General features: G+C 41.3%; 2 protein-coding genes across 41 annotated transcripts in view; one reads left to right on the forward strand and one right to left on the reverse strand.

The window, feature by feature from the left end:
- The window catches only part of NBR1 (NBR1 autophagy cargo receptor), a 28,865-nt gene extending 12,677 nt beyond the window's left edge, over nt 1–16,188 (reverse strand). For 2 of the 9 annotated variants that reach the window (XM_070227221.1, XM_005597361.4), the window contains exons 1-10: nt 15,374–15,513; nt 10,924–11,034; nt 8,021–8,083; nt 6,508–6,526; nt 5,674–5,696; nt 2,888–3,082; nt 2,241–2,315; nt 1,536–1,750; nt 866–1,033; nt 368–577 (exon numbers count right to left, since the gene is read on the reverse strand). In XM_070227221.1, the coding sequence (XP_070083322.1) occupies nt 368–577; nt 866–1,033; nt 1,536–1,750; nt 2,241–2,315; nt 2,888–3,082; nt 5,674–5,696; nt 6,508–6,526; nt 8,021–8,083; nt 10,924–11,025 (1,070 nt within the window). In that variant the 5' untranslated portion in view covers nt 11,026–11,034; nt 15,374–15,513. Of the gene's footprint in view, nt 1–367; nt 578–865; nt 1,034–1,535; nt 1,751–2,240; nt 2,319–2,887; nt 3,083–5,673; nt 5,697–6,507; nt 6,527–8,020; nt 8,084–10,923; nt 11,035–14,192; nt 15,217–15,373; nt 15,514–15,730 lie in introns of those variants that run through there. The other 7 variants (XM_014739979.3, XM_005597360.4, XM_070227220.1 and 4 more) reach the window with 5 other exon arrangements.
- Nucleotides 16,189–16,300: 112 nt separating this feature from the next.
- The window catches only part of BRCA1 (BRCA1 DNA repair associated), a 55,899-nt gene continuing 50,909 nt past the window's right edge, over nt 16,301–21,290 (forward strand). For 12 of the 32 annotated variants that reach the window (XR_011423196.1, XM_014739961.3, XM_070227187.1 and 9 more), the window contains exons 1-2: nt 16,301–16,554; nt 17,474–17,572. Coding sequence is in view for 27 of the 32 variants with exons in the window: in XM_014739961.3 (XP_014595447.2) it covers nt 17,493–17,572 (80 nt within the window). In the remaining 5 variants the exon portion in view is untranslated. The remainder of the gene's footprint in view (nt 16,555–17,473; nt 17,573–21,290) is intronic. The other 20 variants (XM_070227195.1, XM_070227199.1, XM_070227200.1 and 17 more) reach the window with 4 other exon arrangements.

A 21,290-nucleotide genomic window follows, 5' to 3' on the forward strand; every position in this document is an offset into this window, starting at 1 on the left:
CAAGGGTCAGAAGTAACTACCAAACACTCTTTAAGAACACTTGGATCAGGGCCAGCCACAGTGGCCTAGTGGTTAAGTTCGGCGTGCTCCACTTCGGTGGCCCAGGTTTGGTTCCTGGGCACCGACCCACATCACTTGTCTGTCAGTGGCCATGCTGTGGCAGCAGCTCACATACCAAAAGAGGAAGATTGGCAGTGGATGTTAGCTTAGGGCGAATCTTCCTCAGTGAAAAAAAGAGAAACAAACGAACAAACAAAACACTAGGATCACAGAATGGGAAGTGTGAGTGTTAGCAGCTGCCAATCAATAGGACAGGATGAAGTTCCAGCTTTTGAGGGCTTGGCTCCCACCCTGGCCCTGGGCTTACGTTAGGGTGTTAGACTGCAGCAGGCTCTCAGGTCGACCCAAAGGAGACTTGGGGCTCTGGAGTCCATGGATCGAATTCCACAGATGAATCTTCCTATGGAGTTTAAGCTGCTTTTTAAGTTCCTTGACCTCTGCTTTACGTTGTTTCTTCTCAGCTCGCAACCTTTGCTTTTCTGCTTTAAGAAAGTTCTTGTCAACCTGTTTCTGGAGCCTGTGAGATAACAAATCAAAGTCTTAAAAAATTAGCCTTACAAACAAATCTAGAAGCTATTTTGAGCCACCTGTAGTCTCCATCAGTGTTAGCCTCTAGTTTAGCTTCTTAACTTCTTTCTATAGTTCTCACTTCTACTTCATCAGCTTTGGATTACTGTCCTCATCATTGCACGTTAAGCGGAATGAGCAGGAACTAAAGAGGCTTTGCACTTTTGTGATTCACACCCTGTCATGAGAACCAAGAAGCCAACCAGAGAACAAGCATCCCATGTATACGTGCTTTTACCTGGCTTGTTCCAGAGCAGCAGGAAGACGAGGAGTAGAGAACCTTGAGTGACAAAACGGTTCAGAGGAACCTGCGACAGGTCTCCGCAACTTCAGCAGGACATGGTTGGAGTCATGGGCATATGGCCCCGATTCACAATCTTCACAGATATTGTAGGATGGGCATAGGCTATGGGGAAAAGAATGGCACAGTGGGAGTACCTGAGGTAGGGAGATATGAGAGCAGACTTCCCTATTTGCTCTATTACCAGCTAGGTGGTAACCTGAACAAGGCACCCGACCATGCCATGTCTCAATTTTCCTCATTAATAAGATGAGGATAATAACACTTAACCTATGTCTATTTCAAAGGGCAATATGGGAGGAGGCAAGACATGAAAGCATGTGGAACAACATGGAGACAATCCTTGGTGATCTAATTTTATTTTAGGAAACATAATTTTGTCTGGCTCTGTTAATTCAAACGTTTACATGAACACAACAATCTGAATAGTTATCCATCAAATATTAATTTTTTCTTGTGAGTTAAGAGCGGCTTGTTTCCAATCCAGAGCTGCTATGTCTGATGCTCAGAGACAGAGAACACCCACTTTCCCTTTACCTACCCAGAATGCCAAGAAGGTCTGCTCTAAGGTCTACGAACAGCTCTTCATTCCCACGCTACTGCTTACCTGCACTGGTAGCGCACACCAACGAGCCTCCTTTGGCAGCTGCTACAAGCAATATGCCAGTTGAACTGGTTTTCTGGCGAAAACAGCATTTCCTCTGAAGTAGGCATTGAGACTTCTGAGGGACAGGAGCCCAAGGATGGGTTCTGGAGGACAAGCTTCTCATGTAATTTCTGTTCAAGCTTTTCCACTGTTTCTTTAACCACTTGCTCTCTGAACTAGAATGGAGAGGAAAAGAGGAAAAAACCCCCTGAGCTCCACTACTGGAAAAGGCACAAAGATATCAAATAGAGCTGAAGCCTCACAGTCTCTGGTACAACAGAAGAACGTAATAAACAGCTGACAGCTACTGAACAAATGGACAGAAACGCGGCGAAGGAAGGTCTATTCCTTCCACAGCTAAACTGGTTCAAAGAAAATAACAAGAAATCCTTTTGAGGAGTAAATTTCTAACTTTTTCCTTCTCAAGCAGAGAGATTTGTCCCTTTCCCTTACATCCTTAGAATTAAACTCCCTCTTTTACTGGTACATCATTGCAAAAGTCAGGAACTTCCTTGACTGGAACTGCTCTAATTTTGAAATTATTAGCTGCCACTCTTCAGTTACCTACACCAGAGACAGCAGCCATCCAGGTGCAGCTTTCTATTTCTTCCACATTCCACCTGGGCTAACAGTGCTGCTATAACCCAAGCCACAGAGAATACTCACTGTCTCCAGGTAGCTGGTGAACCAGTCTGGGGGCTTGTCTTGAGGTTGGTCTGCATCACATGGAGCAAGTGGACACTGCTGCAAGAGAATACAACCAAGGTCTTGAAGGGTATGCTTTTTCTATTTAAAATAATTTTCCTGAAACATATTAGAGGGTCCTTTTGTCAAATAATATAAATACATGGTTAAAAAAAAAATGGGGGGGGGGGCCTGCCCGGTGGTGCAGCAGTTAACTGCGCACGTTCCGCTTTGGCGGCCCGGGGTTCACTGGTTCAGATCCCGGGTGTGGACATGGCACTGCTTGGCAAGCCATGCTGTGGTAGGCGTCCCACATATAAAGTAGAGGAAGATGGGCATGGATGTTAGCTCAGGGCCAGTCTTCCTCAGCAAAAAGAGGAGGATTGACAGCAGATGTAAGTTCAGGGCTAATCCTCCTCCTCAAAAAAAAGTATGAATGAGTATAAAAGGAAAACAAAGTCTCTATGTCAGCCTTTTTGTCCCCTCTCCAGAAGTAACCACAGTTAAGTTACCAGTTCAAAAAGCCAGATAACAACTCCCAAATCTTTGATGAATACTCAAATCTCAGACCACAGACAATGAGACATAAGGTTAGAAAAATTGTAGAGACAGGGCCATTCCCTTCATACTTGTGCTGTAGGCTCCTCTGGGGTCTTCATATCTGATCCCAAGACTCGTACGAGTGAAGAATAATGTGCAAGTGGCTTCTTCCCTGCCCTCACAACTGGTCGTTGTTCTGCTACAACTGGGGGCGAGGCTTCATCATCAACGCCGCAGCCTTCATGAACTTGCATCTGCAGTTGGTTCCCCTGCTTAAGTGCCATCTGAGAGCATGTATTATGAAATAAAAACATACTGTGTGACTCTCCTTTCCCAAATGAAATTTCAAAGACACCTAAACAGAAGAGGTGTGGTGAATTATGCTGGAAAATATCAGAATTTATGTTTATTTTATTAAATCAAACAACATATACCACGTTAATACTCAACCTGCTGTTTCTTTGCCAAGAATATTAACTAGGAATGGTTTTATTAAAATCGGGGAAAGGAGGATTTTAGTGTAGCACTTTACTAGGTGAAATGTTTTCATTAACTGGGTTACCACTTTTCTCTTTAACTGTTTTTTATGTAGGATTCCACTTATGGCTTCTGATTTCAATTTTTCAGAAAAAGTTAATCCCAGACTACCAGAACCCAAGAAACCTAAAGCTATGTCCTATACTTAAGCGTTTACTTTTCCACTAAGAATAGTATTTTGGAAAGATGCCTCCTAAGTGGTCACCTCTTTCTGAAGAGCATCTTCTTAAAAATTCTATTTAGAAAAGTCTACTTCAGGGGCTGGCCCCATGGCTGAGCGGTTAGGTTCGCACACTCCACTTCAGCGGCCCAGGGTTTCACCGGTTTGGATCCTGGGTGTGGACAGGGCACTGTTCATCAAGCCATGCTGAGGCAGCATCCCACATGCCACAACTAGAAGGATCACAACTAAAATACACAACTATGTACTGGAGGGCTTTGGATAGAAGGAAAAATAAAAAATAAAATAAATAAATAAAATCTTAAAAAAACAAAAACAAAAAACTCTACTTCAAGGGGCATTTGAGGTTCCCCAAAGGTACGCCAGTGTCCAAGAAGAGATTAGGGGTCAAGTCCATGGAGTTCTAGCTACCCTCCTTGTCACCCAGTGACAAGAACTGTTTTCCTTTCATCTATTTTTACATATTAGGCTTTTTTTTTTTTTTGAGGAAGATAGCCCTGAGCTAACATCTGTGCCCATCTTCCTCCACTTTACGTGTGGGACGCCTACCACAGCATGGCTTGCCAAGTGGTGCCATGTCCACACCTGGAATCTGAACCAGTGAACCCCAGGCCACTGAAGTGGAATGTGCGAACTTAACTGCCATGCCACTGGGCCAGCCCCATATTAGACTTCTTAAAATTCCATTTAAAAATAGCGTTCCATGACCAAAAAGTCTGAAGCCTATTATTTTAGATTAGGGATCAGCAAACTTTCTTAAAGGGTCACAGAATATTTTAGGCTTGCAGGCCATACAGTTTCTGTCACAACTACTCAACTCTGCTGTTGTAGCACAAAAACAGCCACAGACAATAGTAATGAATGGGTGTGGCTGTGTTCCAATAAAACTTTATTCATAAAAACATATGGCCAGCCCACTGGCTATAGTTTGCCAATCCCTATTGGAGACCACAAACCAAGAAGCTTTTCATAAAATGTTTGGTAGAGTCTGTGGAGAAAATTGCTCATGAAATGGCTATAATAAAATGTATCAAAACGTAAACACGGAATCTTAAGTATTATATGGTACTACATTAAAGAATGTATAAAAAGCCTTGCTTCCTGGGGCAAGATAGACTTGAAACTCTAGGCTCCTGAGGCCCGAGATTTCTGACTGAATAGCTAAACTAATAGAGGCTGTAGGAAAGGCAGAAGAATTCTGAAGATCTTAGAAGACTTTTTCAGTGAAATTACTGTAGCTTTGGGAGAACAGGGAAAGCGAAAAGGCACTGAGTTGGACAAGGGTGAAGGGGTGTGGGGGGGACAGCATGTTAGAACAGCATAAAAGCAAAGAGGAAACAGGAGACCACATGAAAACTGGAGCAGAGGGAAATTACGAAGCATGAGAAATTATTAACAGAGAAGGGCATCTCACTAAGAGAAACCAGGAAAGGGCCTGAATGTCCAAAATCAAGAGACTAGCTGGTAAACAAGGATTTCTGAGCAAAAACCAAGACGACACTGGCTAAACTGCTGAAACAAGTGGCACCCAGAACAACAATTTTGATCAGAAACCAAAAACAGTAAATCCAGCTTGTGATTTAAAAAATCTTGCCTTTCCTTCCCTAGACCAAAAGTGATCATGGAAAATAACTTAGTCTTGGACTAGAAGTTCATAAAGGATAGTCAAACTTTAAAGAAAAATTTTAATAACAAAAGTGGTAATGAAAGGATAGTTTGGTGCACGTTAAAGAAGTGGCCTCAAGGAATGCTCTAATTCATCACTGACAAACAAGAGATGGTTTGTAACTGGATGGTTTACACTTAAAATTCTCCCATACTGTACTGTAACATTCTATAGGGGAATAAGGTAAAGGAAGGAGATGAAAAATGTAAACCAGGAAGCATCATTCCAGAGAGTTCTTTGTATTTTTAAATGCTAGGATGATGGCACCAAGACCAGCAATGAGATGGGACAATAACTGGAAAGAACCTTTCTTTATATTAGGAGCTGCCTTTTGCTGAGTGGTATGCCCAACTCATCATGATCTCCCTAGAAATAGGTTTTGCTGTGTTTATACTCATTACTTTCTCCCCATGGCTAATGCAATTCAGGTTCAAGTTTTAGTCAATAAATATTTTAAAAATTATTTGAAAGTAAGATGAAATAAACATTACCTTAAGCGCTTCTTCATACTCTCCTAAAACGACAAAAAATACACACTGTGATATTTCTTCACCAGCCCAAAAGATTCTATTAAATACAGTCAATCATTATTTTTAAGAATTCGTAGTTCACAATCTTTATACATGAACAGCCTATCTGCTGACAAACTCCCTTCTCATCCCACTGCAGACAGAAGCTATTTACAGATTAATTCTCCCCGTTAAACCCTCTCTCTGTGCTACTGGAGCCTTCTAGTTATGAAGCCTCAACCCAGCCCCTCACGCTAGGCTTAGCAAAGCTCAGCACTCAAGGGAGATCATGGATAGTGATAACACTGTCATTTCAGCTGGTTAACATAAGCTTTTAGGGGCTAGCCTGGGAACCTAACCTTCAAATATAACATTGTTCCTGCGGGAAAATGCACTCCAAGCTCTGAACAACCAACCATCTTACAAATAAGCTCCTGGAATACCACCTGTTTATAAGTTGACATTAACATACATAACAGTTCAGGGACAAATGCAACCACCAGGAGAACAAGTTATATGTCTTGAACTGGGAGGCATATTTTCAGATGATTAGCCTTAAACATAAGAGAACCTCCCATTAAAGCTGTCCTTAGGGTCCAATGAAAGGCACCAACCTATATACAAAAAACTGCTATAAAATAAAAACGTGCTATGTAACTAAGGTCCATGGATGAGTGAGTGCAACATCAATTTATTGTATACCAAATTCTATTCTAAAATGAATATCGCAACAAGAGTTGAGTAAATGGAAATGCATACACCCATGAATAGAGTAAGGTTTTCAAATAAAGCTGAATAGGTTCTCTCAGGACTTACCTTGACTGTTGATGGATACCTAGAAAAGGAAAAAAGCAACAGTGAATTATAAACCTCTCAGCAATTGAGCATTTCTGTTACTAGGACCAGCCTCACAGGACAGACGCAAAATCTCAGGTCATGGGTTCAGCTTTTCCAGTATCATAAACTAGTTATGAATAATAATTAAGGAATTTTATTGCTTAACTACTACAGCCTCCTTTATTTCAGGTACATGAAGAGGCAGCATAATAAGTGGTTAGGAGCGTGGGCTCAGGAGCCAGAGGGTATGGACTGAACCACTACTCTACTACTTCTAAGCTTCTGTGCCTTTGGGGAAGTTACTTAACCTCTCTGTGCCTCAGTTTCCTCATGGGTAAAACAGATGATAATAATGTACTTAACACATAGTATTGTTAGTCTGACACATTGTAACCACCCAATAAAGGTTTGCCGTTATTATTTTTATTATAAACTAAATGGCAGCTTGTGATATATTTGAACTAAAGATCACTCTATATGGAAGCAACCTAGGTGCCCATCAAGGGACGAACGGATAAACAAGATGTGGTATATATACACAATGGAATACTATTCAGCCATAGGAAATGATGAAATCCGTCCATTTGTGACAACATGGATGGACCTTGAGGGTATTTTGCTACATGAAATAAGTTAGAGGGGAAAAGTCGAATACTATATGATCTCACTCATAAGTAGAAGATAAAAACAACAAACAATGACATAGGAAGACTGGATTGGTGGTCACCAGAGAAGAAGGGGGAAGAGACCAGGGCGAAAGGGATGATTTAAAAAAAAGAATTAGGGGGCCGGCCCCATGGCTGAATGGTTAGGTTCACACGCTCCGTTTCGGCAGCCCAGGGTTTCGCTGGGTCAAATCCTGGGCATGGTCATGGCACTGCTTATCAAGCCATGCTGAGGCAACGTCCCATGTACCACAGCTAGAAGGACTCACAACTAAAATATATATGCAACTATGTACTGGGGGGCTTTGGGGAGAAAAAGGAAAAATGAAATCTTAAAAAAAAATTAAAAAATTAAATAGTCAGATAATCCTATATAAAAGAAAAAGAAGATCACTATATAGTTTTAGAAGTTATCTTTCAGGGGCTGGCCCGGTAGCGCAGCGGTTAAGTTTGCACCTTCTGCTTCGGCAGCCTGGGATTCGCCAGTTTGGATCCCGGGTGCGGACATGGCACGGCTTGGCAAGCCATGCTGTGGTGGGCGTACCACATATAAAGTAGAGGAAGATGGGCACAGATGTTAGCTCAGGGCCAGTCTTCCTCAAAAAAATAAATTATCTTTCAGATTTTCTTCCTCAATGTTACTTCCTTATTTCTCAACTCCATCTCAGATGCCACAAGTTGGGTTAGAACATGTAATTATCAAATACATTTAAACCACTACACAAATGAGAGAAACATTACTCTGAACTTTTCAAGGCCTACATCGCTCTTGAGAAATAAGATCCCTATATGGGATACCTGGCTATGGGTATCATAATATACTTTACCTCTTCATTTTCCTCATCCAGGTATTTTATTTGAATAGTGTTCAGATCAAATAAAACTTTTACCTGCAAATGAAATGTACACATTATAAGATCAAGATATCAAACAGGCAGGTGTAACAGAAACCCAGAAGTCATAAAAGAAAGGAAGAGACTATTTCACTACATAAAAATTAAGCATTTTATATGGTAAAAGGAAAAGCCCACCATAAACAAAGTCAAAAGATAGACTGGGAAAAATATTTGCAACTCATAACAGATGAAGGGTTAATATCTGCAATACACAAAGAGCATCTGCAAAACTACTAATCATAAGGTTAACAACCCAGGTCAAAGTGGGCAAAAATGTAAAGAAATTTCATAGAAGAAGAAATCAGATATGTCTAACAAATATATGAAAAGATGTTCAACCTTAATGGTAGTCAGAACAATGCAAATTAAAGCAATGACATGTCATCTCAACAGAACGGCAAAAACATTTTAAAGCCATAACATCCTACGTTGTTAAAAATTCAGGGCACTGTCATATATTTCTGTGAGGTGCTACAAGTGTTCTGCAAAGCACCTGGCAGTATCTATTAAAATTTAAAATCACATGCCTTGTGACTCATTAATCTCTCTTTGAGAAACTTTATCTATAGAACAGTGCATCATAAGTTATATATACAAAGAGATATCTCCTGTAGTATTTTATAATGGTAAAAAAACCCTCTTTTGACCTTGAGGGCATTATGTTAAGTGAAATGAAATAAATCAGAGAAAGATAAATACTGTATGATCTCACTTACATGTGGAATCTTAAAAACAAACCAACAAACAATGAACTCAGGATACAGAGAACACATTGATGGTTGCCAGAGGCAGGGGTCAGAAGCTGGGTGGAATGGGTGAAGGTGTTCAAAAGGTACAAAGTTATAAAATAAGTAAGTCCTAGGGATGTAACGTACAACATGGTGACTATATTTAATAATACTGTACTGTATATTTGAAAGCTGCTAAGAGAGTGGATCTCAAAAGTTCTCATCATAAGAAAGAAAAAAAATTGTTACTATGTGCTGATGGATGTTAACTAGACTTATTGTGGTGATCATTTCACAACATATGCAAATACAGAATCATTATGTTGTACACCTGAAACTAATATGTTATATGTCAACTACGTCTCAATTAAAATAAAACTAGAAACAATCTTTTAATAGGAGATGATTAAATTATGGTACAACAATACCAATAATACTGTAGAAAATCTATAGCTTTAAAAAGAATGAGCCTGGGGCTGGCCCCGTGGCCGAGCGGTTAAGTTTGCGCTCTCCGATTAGGCGGCCCAGGGTCTCACCGGTTCGGATCCTGGGTGCGGACATGGCACTGCTCATCAAGCCATGCTGCGGTGATGTTCCACATAGCACAACCAGAAGGACCTATAACTAGAATACACAACTATGTACTGGGAGGCTTTGGAGAGAAGAAGAGGAAAAAAAAGAAGACTGGCAACAAATGTTAGCTCAGGTGCCAATCTTTAAAAAAAAAAAAAAAGGCTTGGATCCTTATCTATCCAGTGAGAATTACACCTATAATAAATATACTGTTGGGTTAAAAAAGCAAGCTGCAGAATAACGTTTATAATATGATATCTGTATGAACATGGAAAATGTGAGTAAGTACATACAGGGCTGTTAACATGGGTTACCCTCAAGAGGTGGGAATAGTGGATGGAGGGAGGCAGGAGTAGAGGGATATTAATATTTTTTAATATATTTTTGGACTGTTTCATTTCTTATAATGAGTGTGTATTACACATTTATAATTTAAAATTTACAATAAAGAAAAAAGACAAGCTGTCAGCTCATTTAACTCCTAGGAAAAGAAAGATAACTGTGATTGATTTTCAGATCATTTGACAAGAAAGACGCAACTTCCTGGATAACCATCTGTCTAGGACAGCATAAAGAAAGATTTGCTGGAAGACAGAGGACTGTATCAGATCTCTACGCCATTTCTTTTCCTTTATAGTTACCATAACACATAATCAGATGAAAGTAGGTTTTTATCAATGAGGTAAAAGTAGATTTTTACCAAAGGGTTTTGCTAGCTAGACAGTCACACAGCAAGTAAAACATTCACTACTGCAAACCAAACAAAACCAGAAAAGTACAAAGGGCAAACCAAGAGGAGGAAAAGCATTAGCAACAACGACAAAAAGGAACGGATGAGCTGCTGTCTAAGCACCTGGGGCTCTTTTTTTTCCAACTCTGAGATACTTAACCTCTGACCTAGCAATAAAAGCAATCAATCAGCTCTTGCAAAACACAAGTTATATCCTTGGTGGTTCACAAACCACAGCAACCTACCTGCTCTCAGGCAAGAGAACATTCCCCTGGGGCCTGGTTAGCGTGGGGCCCACACCAATTCATTCCTCAGACTGTTTCTAAAATTAACAGGTTTTCTAAGTCCTATCTCACCTAAAAAAATGAATTCACTTTTCTAAACTCTTCAAAAGGAATTTATTTGTTTGTTCCCTTTACCAGGGCACATCTCCTATATGAATACTGAACCCTTGCCAAAAATAATTTTCCAGGGCCCGGCCCCACGGATGAGTAGCTAAAGTTCTGCATGCTCCACTTTGGAGGCTCAGGTTTGCTGGTTTGGATCCCAGGTACAGACCTACTCCACTCACAAGCCACACTGTGGAGGCATCCCACACACAAAAAAATAGAGGAAGTCCGGCAGAGATGTTAGCTCAGAGCAAATCTTCCTCAGCAAAAAATAAAAAAATAGTAATTTTCCAAAAGACCCAGAAACAGTAAATATGACAGATTTTACTGCTATGAAACAACACTGCTAAAAAATAGCTACCTTTGGAAAAAATATGCTTGAAAGATGGAGAAACAAAACAAAGTAACACTCACCATAGCTTCCACATCAGCCCAAGTTGTATTTTCTGGATGAGAAACCAGAAAGCTTTGAGGTTCATTTTTAAAAGTCACATTTAGAGTAACCTGTGGTTCCATCCTGCGGGGCTAGAGTTGAGAGGATGGGTGAGAGAGAGAAAATACATCAGAAACGGTTCTATAAATTGCATAAACAGGGGCCGGCCTGGTGGTGCAGAGGTTAAGTTCACCAGTTCCGCTTCTTGGCAGCCTGGGGTTCGCCGGTTCGGATCTTGGGTGTGGACACGGCACCACTTAGCCAAAGCCATGCTATGGTAGGCATCCCACATATGAAGTGAAGGAAGATGGGCAGCTCAGGGCCAGTCTTCCTCAGCAAAAAGAGGAGGATTGGCAGTAGTTAGCTCAGGGCTAATCTTCCTCAAAAAAATTAAAATAAAATAAAATGAAACAGAAAATTGTAAATATTAAAAGGAATAATTTAAAAAAAATTGCTGGGACTGGCCCCGTGGCCAAGTGGTTAAGTTCAAGCTCTCTGCTTTGGCGGCCCAGGGTTTCACCAGTTCGAATCCTGGGCATGGACATGGCACTGCTCATCAAGCCATGCTGAGGCAGCATCCCACATGCCACAACTAGAAGGATGCACAACTAAAAACACACAACTATGTACAGGGGGACTTTGGGGAGAAAAAGGAAAAATAGAATCTTTAAAAAAAAATTGCATAAACATTCAATCAACAAATATTTGTGAGGACCTATTATGGGCTAGGTTAGGAGGACACGGCAATGAATGAGAAGATAATGTCCCTGCTCTTCTGCTATTTATAATCTAATGGGCAGTTAAAACAAATCTGTAGGGGCTGGCTCTGTGGTGGAGTGGTTAAGTTTGTGCACTCTGTTTCGGCAGCCTAAGGTTTCACCGGTTTGGATCCTTGGTGGGGACCTTGCACCATTCATCAAGCCATGCTGAGGCAGCGTCCCACATGCCACAGCTAGAAGGACCCACAACTAAAATATACAACTATGTACTGGGGGGCTTTAGGTAGAAGGAGGAAAAATAAAAAAGTAAAACGAATTTGCTAATGTTTGCTGAGAGAATGTAAATTTTTACCACACCCACAGAAATCATCTAACATTTATAAAACTCTTTAGGATTTTATGGAACTTTATAATGATTAGTTAATCAAACAGATACCTACTGAATATCTGCTAATAGCAGGATACCAAGATGAACAAGACAGATTAGCTTTCTACCTTCAGGGACATTTTTTTTTTCCTATGAGGAAGATGCACCCTGAGTTAACATTCGTTGCCAATCCTCCTCTTTTTGTGCTTGAGGAAGATGTGAGCTAACATCTGTGCCAAGCTTCCTCTACTTTTTTGTATGTCGGATGCCTCCACAGCATGGCTGATGAATGGTATAGGTCCGCACCCAGGATCCGAACTCTGGGCCACATGTGGAACTTGAGCCATTCCACCAGGGGCCAGCCCCCTCAGGGACATTCTTATAACCTGAAAGCAACATTCCATATTTTTCTTAGAAAAGCAGCCTTTTCTGAAATTGAGCAACCCAGGTTCTCTACTAGATCAATTTTAACAATTTACAGGTGGAAACACTAGCCAAGAAACTACACAGGGGTAGCATTCAACATCCTTCATCCACGTTTACGTTTTTTTCTGTAGTCTTTTTTCTTTTAGGGAGAATTTCATACACAAAAGTGGACAGTAATGAACATCTAACTATAACAATCAACTCAAGGTTACCCTCATTTCATCCATACCCCTGCATCCCCCAAACCCCCCCATATGGATTGACCGTAGTCAATTAATGTTTTAATTGAACTACAGTAATCTAATTAAAAACATTATTATGGGAAAAGCTAAACTTACACAAAAGAAGAGAGATTGAGAGGTTCATATACAACGAACTCCTATGGATGGACCCATCAACTATCTTCCACAATTATCATCAACTCAGGACTAATCTTGCTACAGCAAAACTCCTTCCCTACTGGATTATCAAAACAGACGGCCATCATTTCATCCATAAAATTGAGTCTGTACCTTTAAAAGGTAAAATTTTAGAAAACATAACCATGATACCATTATCATGCCTAAGAAGTTAACAATTCCTTAACTGAACGTCCATTCTGGTCAGTTAGTTGTTTTTAATTAAGGATTTTGTTTACCAATGGGTTAAGCTGGTTTCTCTGACTTTATGAAAAAATATTTTGTTTAAATTTAAAAGTAAGTTGCGATGAAAAAGGTCAGCTTTTAAATATATCCATCAACAAATCTTTAATAAGCATCTACAAATAGCCAGATTCTGCTCTGCTCTCAGGCACAGGAGACAGGAGATGAACAAGATTAAATCCGAGGAGTTTAGGGGCCGGCCCGGTGGCACAGCAGTTAAATTCACACACTCCCTTCTGTGGCCCTGGGTTTGCGGTTCAGATCCCGGTGTGGACATGGCACCGCTTGGCACGCCACGCTGTGGTACGTGTCCCATATATAAAGTTGAAGAAGATGGGCACGGATGTTAGCTCAGGGCCAGTCTTCCTCAGCAAAAAGAGGAGGATTGGCAGCAGATGTTAGCTCAGGGCTAATCTTCCTCAAACAAAAACAAAAACAATAGAATCAATAAAACCACAAGTTGGAGAAAAAACCCCGAGGAGTTTAGAGTTTAATGGGGGAAGGAGCACAAGAGTTTAGAAGAGTTGGGTTCCAGACACAGCTCTGGCACATTACTAGCCATTTAACTGTGAGCAAGTCATTCAACCTCTGAGCTTCAGTTTCTTAATCTGTAAAACAAGTCTAATCTCTCTGCTTTGCCTATATCACAATGTTATCATAAGGATCAAATAACAATGTGTGTGCAAGTCCAGCCCTCATCACGCCATGCTGTGGCAGCATCCCACACACAAAATAGAGGAGGACTGGCAACAGATGTTAGCTCAGGGCCAATCTAATCTTCCTCACCAAAAAATTTAAAAAAAAAGTGCGTGCAAGTTCTTTGAAAATATCACTCAATATAAAATTATAATAAATTGGTATTTAGAAACTAAAATAGTCCTCTTTTCCACTGTATAATGCACTGCTCTGTGAAACAAAAAAAACAGACTGTCGTTAAAAAGGACCTTGAACTCTCTGAGGATCACAGATTTTTTTAAATCCAAAGACAATTATCCGTCCCCCTTTTTCCATTCTTTGTTTCCACCTAGAGCCAAGTGCACCACCAAAATAATAACAGTTTCTAGCACCAATCCTGTTGACATGGAGTATTCACTCACTTGGAATTCAATTCTTGAGGTCTTTAGAATTTGGACAGAATTCCTGTCAACTTCCCAGGATCTTGAGCAAAAACTGATGGAAATGAAGCGACTGATTCAGTCTGCCAAAAGTGGGTATTCTGAAACACATTCACACTTTTCAACTTCTGAGAAACCCACTTCCACACTTTTGAGAGTCCAGAAGAAAACCAATCTTCCTTCTCTTTTCTCAAATTACACAAATGGAAATTAGTTTAATGTATTGAGTACATGGTCAGCTGAGGAGAGAAGAGGAAGTGGGGGATTCTAGCTTAGCTGGACCATATCCAGGTCTCCATAAAGAATGGCCTACTTTTGTTTGGTTTATATGTGAAAATTCTTTCACCAAGAGTATTAATCTTGAACTTGTGGAAACGCCAAAGCATGGTTAGCGCCATCTGTCCCTGTGGGTTTAAAGCCAGTAGAGGAAGGCAGCTAGAGCTTAGGCCTTCAGCTTTCATAACTGAAACTATTATAAGTTCATGCCATTACTCACTTTTGCTTAGCACAAGTCAGCTTTTCCTCTATGTCGATTTTTTCAGGATATCAAAAGTCCCTTTAATGAAGCTGATCTGGGAACCTGAGCTTTGATTACTTACTGTCTCCACCAGCGGCCTGTACAAGCTATCCAGGCATTAAAATGTGTGATCTGAAAGCTGGGTGTTTGACAAAAAGGAAAAACGGTGCCTTTCCAATACGAGAGGTCCCTGACCAAGGAGACTTCCTTACGAGGTTCTCAAAAAGCGCAGGCGGATGGGGTGAGGAGGCTGTGTGGGTAGCGTCATTTTTTCTTTCTAGCAGACTTCATCCTAGTCTTCCAGGTATCGTTTCCTAACACTCCATGTCCCCAGGACAGTGTCACCACCTCCGGAGGACTCGCTTCCCTTTTCTTTGCCTAGGCCCTCTTTGTGCCGAGGAGTCTCGGCCTTCCATAAGCAGAAGCCGGCCGTTCTGAGCCACGGACGCTCCATGCCTCCGGCAATATCCGCCCCCTCGGTCCCTAAGAACATGAACGGCTCTCTCAACCGGTCACTGAAAAGATCGGCTGCGCCCAGACACGAAAAAGTCTCCCTTCTTCTTTGCAGGAGCCCTCAGTTGAACTTCCCCAAGCCCTCTCAGGGCGACGTGACCCCACCCCTAGGTAACCGCAGCTGCTTCCTTACCAACTTCCCGCCCCCGGGGGGCGCCGCCGGAGACCAGTGCTAGGACCGTTCGCTGCCCGCTCTGCTGCTACCCCTTCGGGGTGAATCTATCATGGCGGACAGAGTCAGGGCCTAGTCCCCTGTGTCTTGAGTTTCCGCCAAGATGATTGGCTCTTACTACTTGTCCCTCAAAACTATCACCCCCATTAATTGGTCGAGGATGCACTGGCGGGGGCGGGGCAAGAGCAGGCTGACCCGCACAACAAAAACAAACACTGGGGCAGAGGGGCGGAACCACGAGTGCGCAGCCGTCGGCCGGTGTCGATTTCCCCTTCCCGAGTAAATCGGCCGCCCACTGTGTTCCCTTAGGTCACTGACCTTAGAAGACGACTTTCCCGAGACTCCCAGGGCTGGATGGGAATTGTAGTCTTCCTAGGACTTGTTGGTTCTTTAGCCTATTCTCCGCTCTCAAGATACGAAAACATTACACTCCAATCCATATCTGTTGATGTGTACAAGCGCATGAAGCTCTTCAATTTATCAACTTGGTTGCCGTGAGAATCGTGCCCACTTCCGGTGTGGGGAGCTCCTCTCCATATGACTACAGTTTCCAAGGAGCTGTGTGGCGAAGGCCCTCTGATCCGCAATGCATGCTGGAAATCGTAGTTTTTTCCCCCACAATCCTTTTATTTACCTAAACTGGAGACTTCCATTGCGGCGGAAAGGGTGAGGGAACGGGCCTCTTCTTGCGACTGTTTTAGGCACTATCTTGCGCTCACATTCCGGCCTCAGGTAGCGATTCCGACCCTAGGCCAGCAATCACTATGACGTAATAAGCCGCAACTTGAGGGAGGTGGGCGCTTAATGGAAAACTCCGGGAGAATTCTTTTGCTTCCGTCTCTTTCTAATTACGTAACGCGGGGAGGACTGGATGACCAATAGGGAGCCCCGAGAGACTTTCTGCTCTTTCTGCCCCGCCCTTCGGTAACGTGTTTTGATCCCGCATTCTGAGAGGCTCTCGTTCAGTGGTGGCGGCCGGTTTCCGTGGCAACAGAAAAGCGCGGGAATTACGGATAAGTTGAAACTGCGACTGCGCGGCGTGAGCGCGCTGAGGCTTTCTGGACTGAGGACGGTCTTGGGAGGCTTTTCAGATAACTGGGCCTCTGAGGCCGGGAAGCCTGGACGCTTTGCTCTGGGTAAAGGTGAGAGAGCCCTAGGGAAGGGAGGGGGGCGCAAGGGGCGCTCTGGGGGACAGACGGGAAATAAGTGTTGAGAAAATAGGGGAGAGGGAGCTCCTGAAGGAGAGCCAAGACGTGTGTCGTCGGGTAAGGGCGGGCGGAGGATGGAACCTGAGAAGTCTAAGACGTTGAGTCTAGGGAAATCCTGGGGAGGGGGGCACCGAGGATAGAGGAGGGGCCAGGGTGTGTCCGAGGGGAAATCCTGATGATAGGAACTGGAATGTGTCTTGAGGGGGACACCATAGTATAAAAAGACAAGTTGGTGTATATGATAAGGGGACCCCAAGGAAGAAAAGGGAGCAGGAATGGGTTTGGGAAGAGGAGACAGGATTTTGTGGGAGTGAGAGCCATTAGGAACTGGATTTATATGCGTTCCTGAGAAGGGACAAGAGGGAAGTAGAGGGGCGTCAGTAGTCACAGATGCTCTTGGCATGGATGTGCCTGAGGAGGATCCCGAGATGAGTGCAGGCCGGTGGGAAACACTTGGAAAGGGCGGGGGTTGGCGGGGAGCGTTGCGTTGGTTGGTGTTGATACTGTTTTTGTTTATTTTGGTTTTAATTGGAGCAATCTGAGGCTGCCACCACTCACCAAGTCAAGTCACCCCACTGTGGCTTTTCCTTTCTTGGAGAAAGGAAAAGACCAAAAGGAAGTGCTTGGAGGCTATATTTGAAAAAACAGAATTTATGTGGTCTTAATTACAGAAAACAACTTTTGGAATTTTTAAAAATAAAGCTTGTTTCGTTAGTTCTGTGGTTGCTATAATTCTAAAGCACTCCACTCTTACATTTCTCTTATTTGAAAATGACAATGGAACTAAGCTGTTGTTTTCATAAATCTTTTGAAGTGAATTATTTATGCGTATATTGAAGTTTATGTGTTAAAGTTTATTGGAACAGGAAGACATGGATGTATCTGCGGATCGCGTTGAAGAAGTACAAAATGTTCTCAATGCTATGCAGAAAATCTTAGAGTGTCCGATCTGGTAAGTCAACAGAAGAGTTTATTGATTTGAGATTCTTTATATGGTTATATCCTATGCAAATGAATAGAATTGACATCACACAGTAAGAAGAAAAAGTTATAATGTGTATTAAGACTAGACTATTAAAGTTGCTGCTTTTCTTAACTGAAGAGCTTTAGGAATATAGGAAATTACTCCCTTTTCTCCACTCTGCCTCTCCCCTTCCCTCTCTACCGCCTCAAAACGCACAGCCCCCTATCTTTCCTAGTCCACAGACTGTCCTGATTGGTTCCATGATGCGGCAGGGATCTGGTTTGAATTAAATGCACGTGGGCTTTTCATACAGCTCTAAAACCAGCTTGATCACTTGGAATGGACATAGTTAACAATGGCAAAATAAAATCACAAATGATTGGTGTCTCTGATTGGGTAGGTCTTTGGGAGAACCTTTGGCTGAAACTAACCCTATATATTTAAATAAGAATACTGCAAGTCATCAAAGCGTTTGGCAAGTCCCTCTGACTTTTTGAGTGAGCCTTTTGTTTTCTTCCTCTATAAAATAAAGAGGGGACTAGAATATTCAAGGTTTTTTTAAATTGAGGTATAATTTCCATACAGTGAAATGCAGAGATCTTAAGGGTACAAGTCAGTGAGTTTTGACAAGTATATATATCTGTGTAACCCAGTCAAGATATAGAACATTTCCGTCACCCAAGAAAGTTCTCTTGCTTGTATTCAGGAGTTCTTAACCCTTGGAGGCCTGTGGCTAGAACTGTATTTCATTGTAATTAGTTTCTTATATAATTTCATATTTTTGATTTTATGCATTTAAAATCGTTACTCTGGAAAGGGGGTTCATGAGCTTCATTAGCTGCCAAAGGGAGTTCATGGCACAACAAAGGTTATGAACCCTAAGCAGACACTAGATCTCTATGGTATATCTTACATCCACAAAATCAATTAAAAACCATAGCTCAGAATCTCTTGGTGAAAAGCCGGAAAGGAAGTTTAGAAGAATTATTGCCTTATCTCTCCTCTCTTACTCTCTTTACTCTGCTCATTCTGGCCTCTTCGCTATTCTTCAGGTATGCGACGTTCTGCTGCCTCTGAACTTTTATGCTTCCTCCTCCCTCTGCCTGGAATGTTCTTCCCCTGACAAATCTTCGTTGAAATACTACCTTTTCCAAGAGGCATTTCCAGACAACCCTATTTAAAATTGTAACACTTCCACCCCAACACACTTTTTATCTACCTTTCCTGTTTTATTTTTCTCCATAACTCTTGTTACTATCTGACCTTCTATATAATTTATTTGTCCTTTTCTCTACTCCCACAGAATATAAACTCTACGGGGGTGGAAGTTTTTATTTGTTTTGTTTACTTCCATAACCTCAGTAGTTAGAAAGGTACCTGGGATATAGAAGTCACTCAGTAAACATTTGTTGAAGGTATTAAATAATAAACTAAATTGCTTCTTTGATAGTTTAGTGGTTTTTAATATGGTGATGGTTAGTGGTGGGTAACTTTCAAAAAATAAATTGGAAAGCTGCCCGTATGCCCTTGCCTTCAAAACAGAAGAGTAAATGCAAGGAAATTTTTCATGAAAAAAAATTTCCATAAATTTTCCCTTGTGTTTCATGAAAGTTGTTTTTCATATCTGAAATCAAGTAAATAGGATCGCAGAAAATATAGGTTGTGTTTTCAGAGAGATACAAGATTTATAAGTAACTCCCATCTCCCTTGCCCCTCCGCATTTCAGCTAAACAAAAATAAGAGCTAAACGGATTTACAGCCTAAAACATCAGAGCCAGAGAAGCAGGAAATAACAATCTGGGAAAAAAAATTGCTTTTGGAAAAGCATAAAACTTAAGATAATTACAAAGAATAATCAAAAACTCCTCAATAGTGTGGGATTTGGGTCCATTTATTTTACATTTCCATGGGACTTAGTCATAAAAACGTAATGTTCTTTTTCATTCTGGCAAATTAAACCATCAATTAAAAAACTCAGATACATAAAAATTAAAGATACAAGAATAAAAGTTAATGTTAAATCTTCATTTTCAGTCAACTATTGTGTGTTTTCTAGCTGTTTTTTTGGTATCAGTTTTCTATTAAAAAGACAGGTTTTTTAGCTAAAGCTGTTCATCTTAGTCATTATTAAACCTTAAATTCATTTAAATAGGTTGTTCTAGGATGGGAATCATACCTACTTCACTTTTTTTTTTTTTTTTTTTACAATGCCCAGAACAGTACAGTTTGCACTTATGTCTAATAAATGATTCCTGATTGTGACTGGAAACACTGTTGCATATGGTAGCTGTAAGATAGGTTTCCAGCTTCTTTGAGGTCTCTGAAGCTAAAATTCATTCTACCGGCCTCTAAGTCACTATTGGCATTTATTTCTGGTAGTTGGTGGTTCCTTTTAACTTTTTACATGACGTAAAATTTTTGAGTTTCAGAAGAATTTGCTACAGTGTGCATCCTGGTGGGTGGTGGTTGTTTTTCCAACCTGACTTAAGCTGCTTTTTCTAATCTCTTATCCATGTTGGAAGCTCAAAATGCAGATATGCGGTGAGCCTAAAATATTGCCTGGTTTGAAAAGTGTTTAAAATATTTGAATCACTTTTGTGGTAAACATATCCTGTCATCAGGACCTGGAAGAGGAGTATTTTAATTTTTTTCTCTGCATTCCCATTTCTTCTTCAAGCTTTTCCTTCAACAGTCATTACCTTTTTACGTTTTGGAGTTTTCATGTGTTTGAAATTTGTGTTTACAGTATGTTTGTATAGCTTGGCTTATAATTACCATACTGAAATATAATTATTTCAGAAGTGAGTCAGTGGTGAGAATGGAAGCCATCTGGTATCACAGCTAAATCCAGTTTCTCTTTTACTGAGAATTTCCTTGGTGTCTATCTTATCTCAGGAATAGTGACTTAGTAACAAATGAGAGTTCTCTTTGTCAGGTTGTTTTTCTTTTTAAAATCACATTCAGTCCCAATAATAATACTGACGTTGGTACAAGTCATCTCAAGTTGTGAACAGTTTCCCAAGTAGCATTTAATTTTATTCTCACAATAGCCTGAAGAGACTGGTAGAGTGGGTGACAGAGAAGGAAACTGAGGTTGAGGTAGAGTGCTTGGCCTGAGGTCGCTCTGCTAATAAAGAGACCTGGTAGTAGAAATCCAGCCTTTTGACTCACTCTCATGTTTTTCTTTTCGGTGCCCTGTGCTGCGTCAGAAACCACATGATTACAAGAGTTGTGTTACCAAGCCCTTCACAAAGAGGCTGTTGTCCCCAGCTTTTCTTGTGATCCTTTTCTAAAAAGTTAAACATTTAATGAAAAGAACCACATTCCTGTCACACAGGTTACCTGTTCTTTGATGTCCTGCCTGAACTTTACTAAAAATCAGTTTCTAAAGCTCTCATGCAGAATAAAAGCTAAAGGCTTAAAATAGCCCATAGGTTCCTGCCTGCTCAGCCTTCCCGCGACCTCTCTGACTTCTTCTACCACTGCTTCCCCCTTGATCTTTCCATCCTGTCAGTCTAACCTTCAGAAACACCAGGCATGGTCCTGCTCAGAGTCTGTCTTCTCTGCTCCCTCTGCTGGAATATTCTTCCCCCAGTTGTTGCACAGCTTGTTTCCTCACATTATTCAGCTGTCTGCCAATGTCACCTTCTCGGTGAGGCCTTTCCTGACTATCCTGTATACGCTTCCCCACATACACACACACATT

The sequence above is a fragment of the Equus caballus genome, chromosome 11 (assembly GCF_041296265.1).
Source record: "Equus caballus isolate H_3958 breed thoroughbred chromosome 11, TB-T2T, whole genome shotgun sequence".
Lineage (NCBI taxonomy): Eukaryota > Metazoa > Chordata > Mammalia > Perissodactyla > Equidae > Equus > Equus caballus.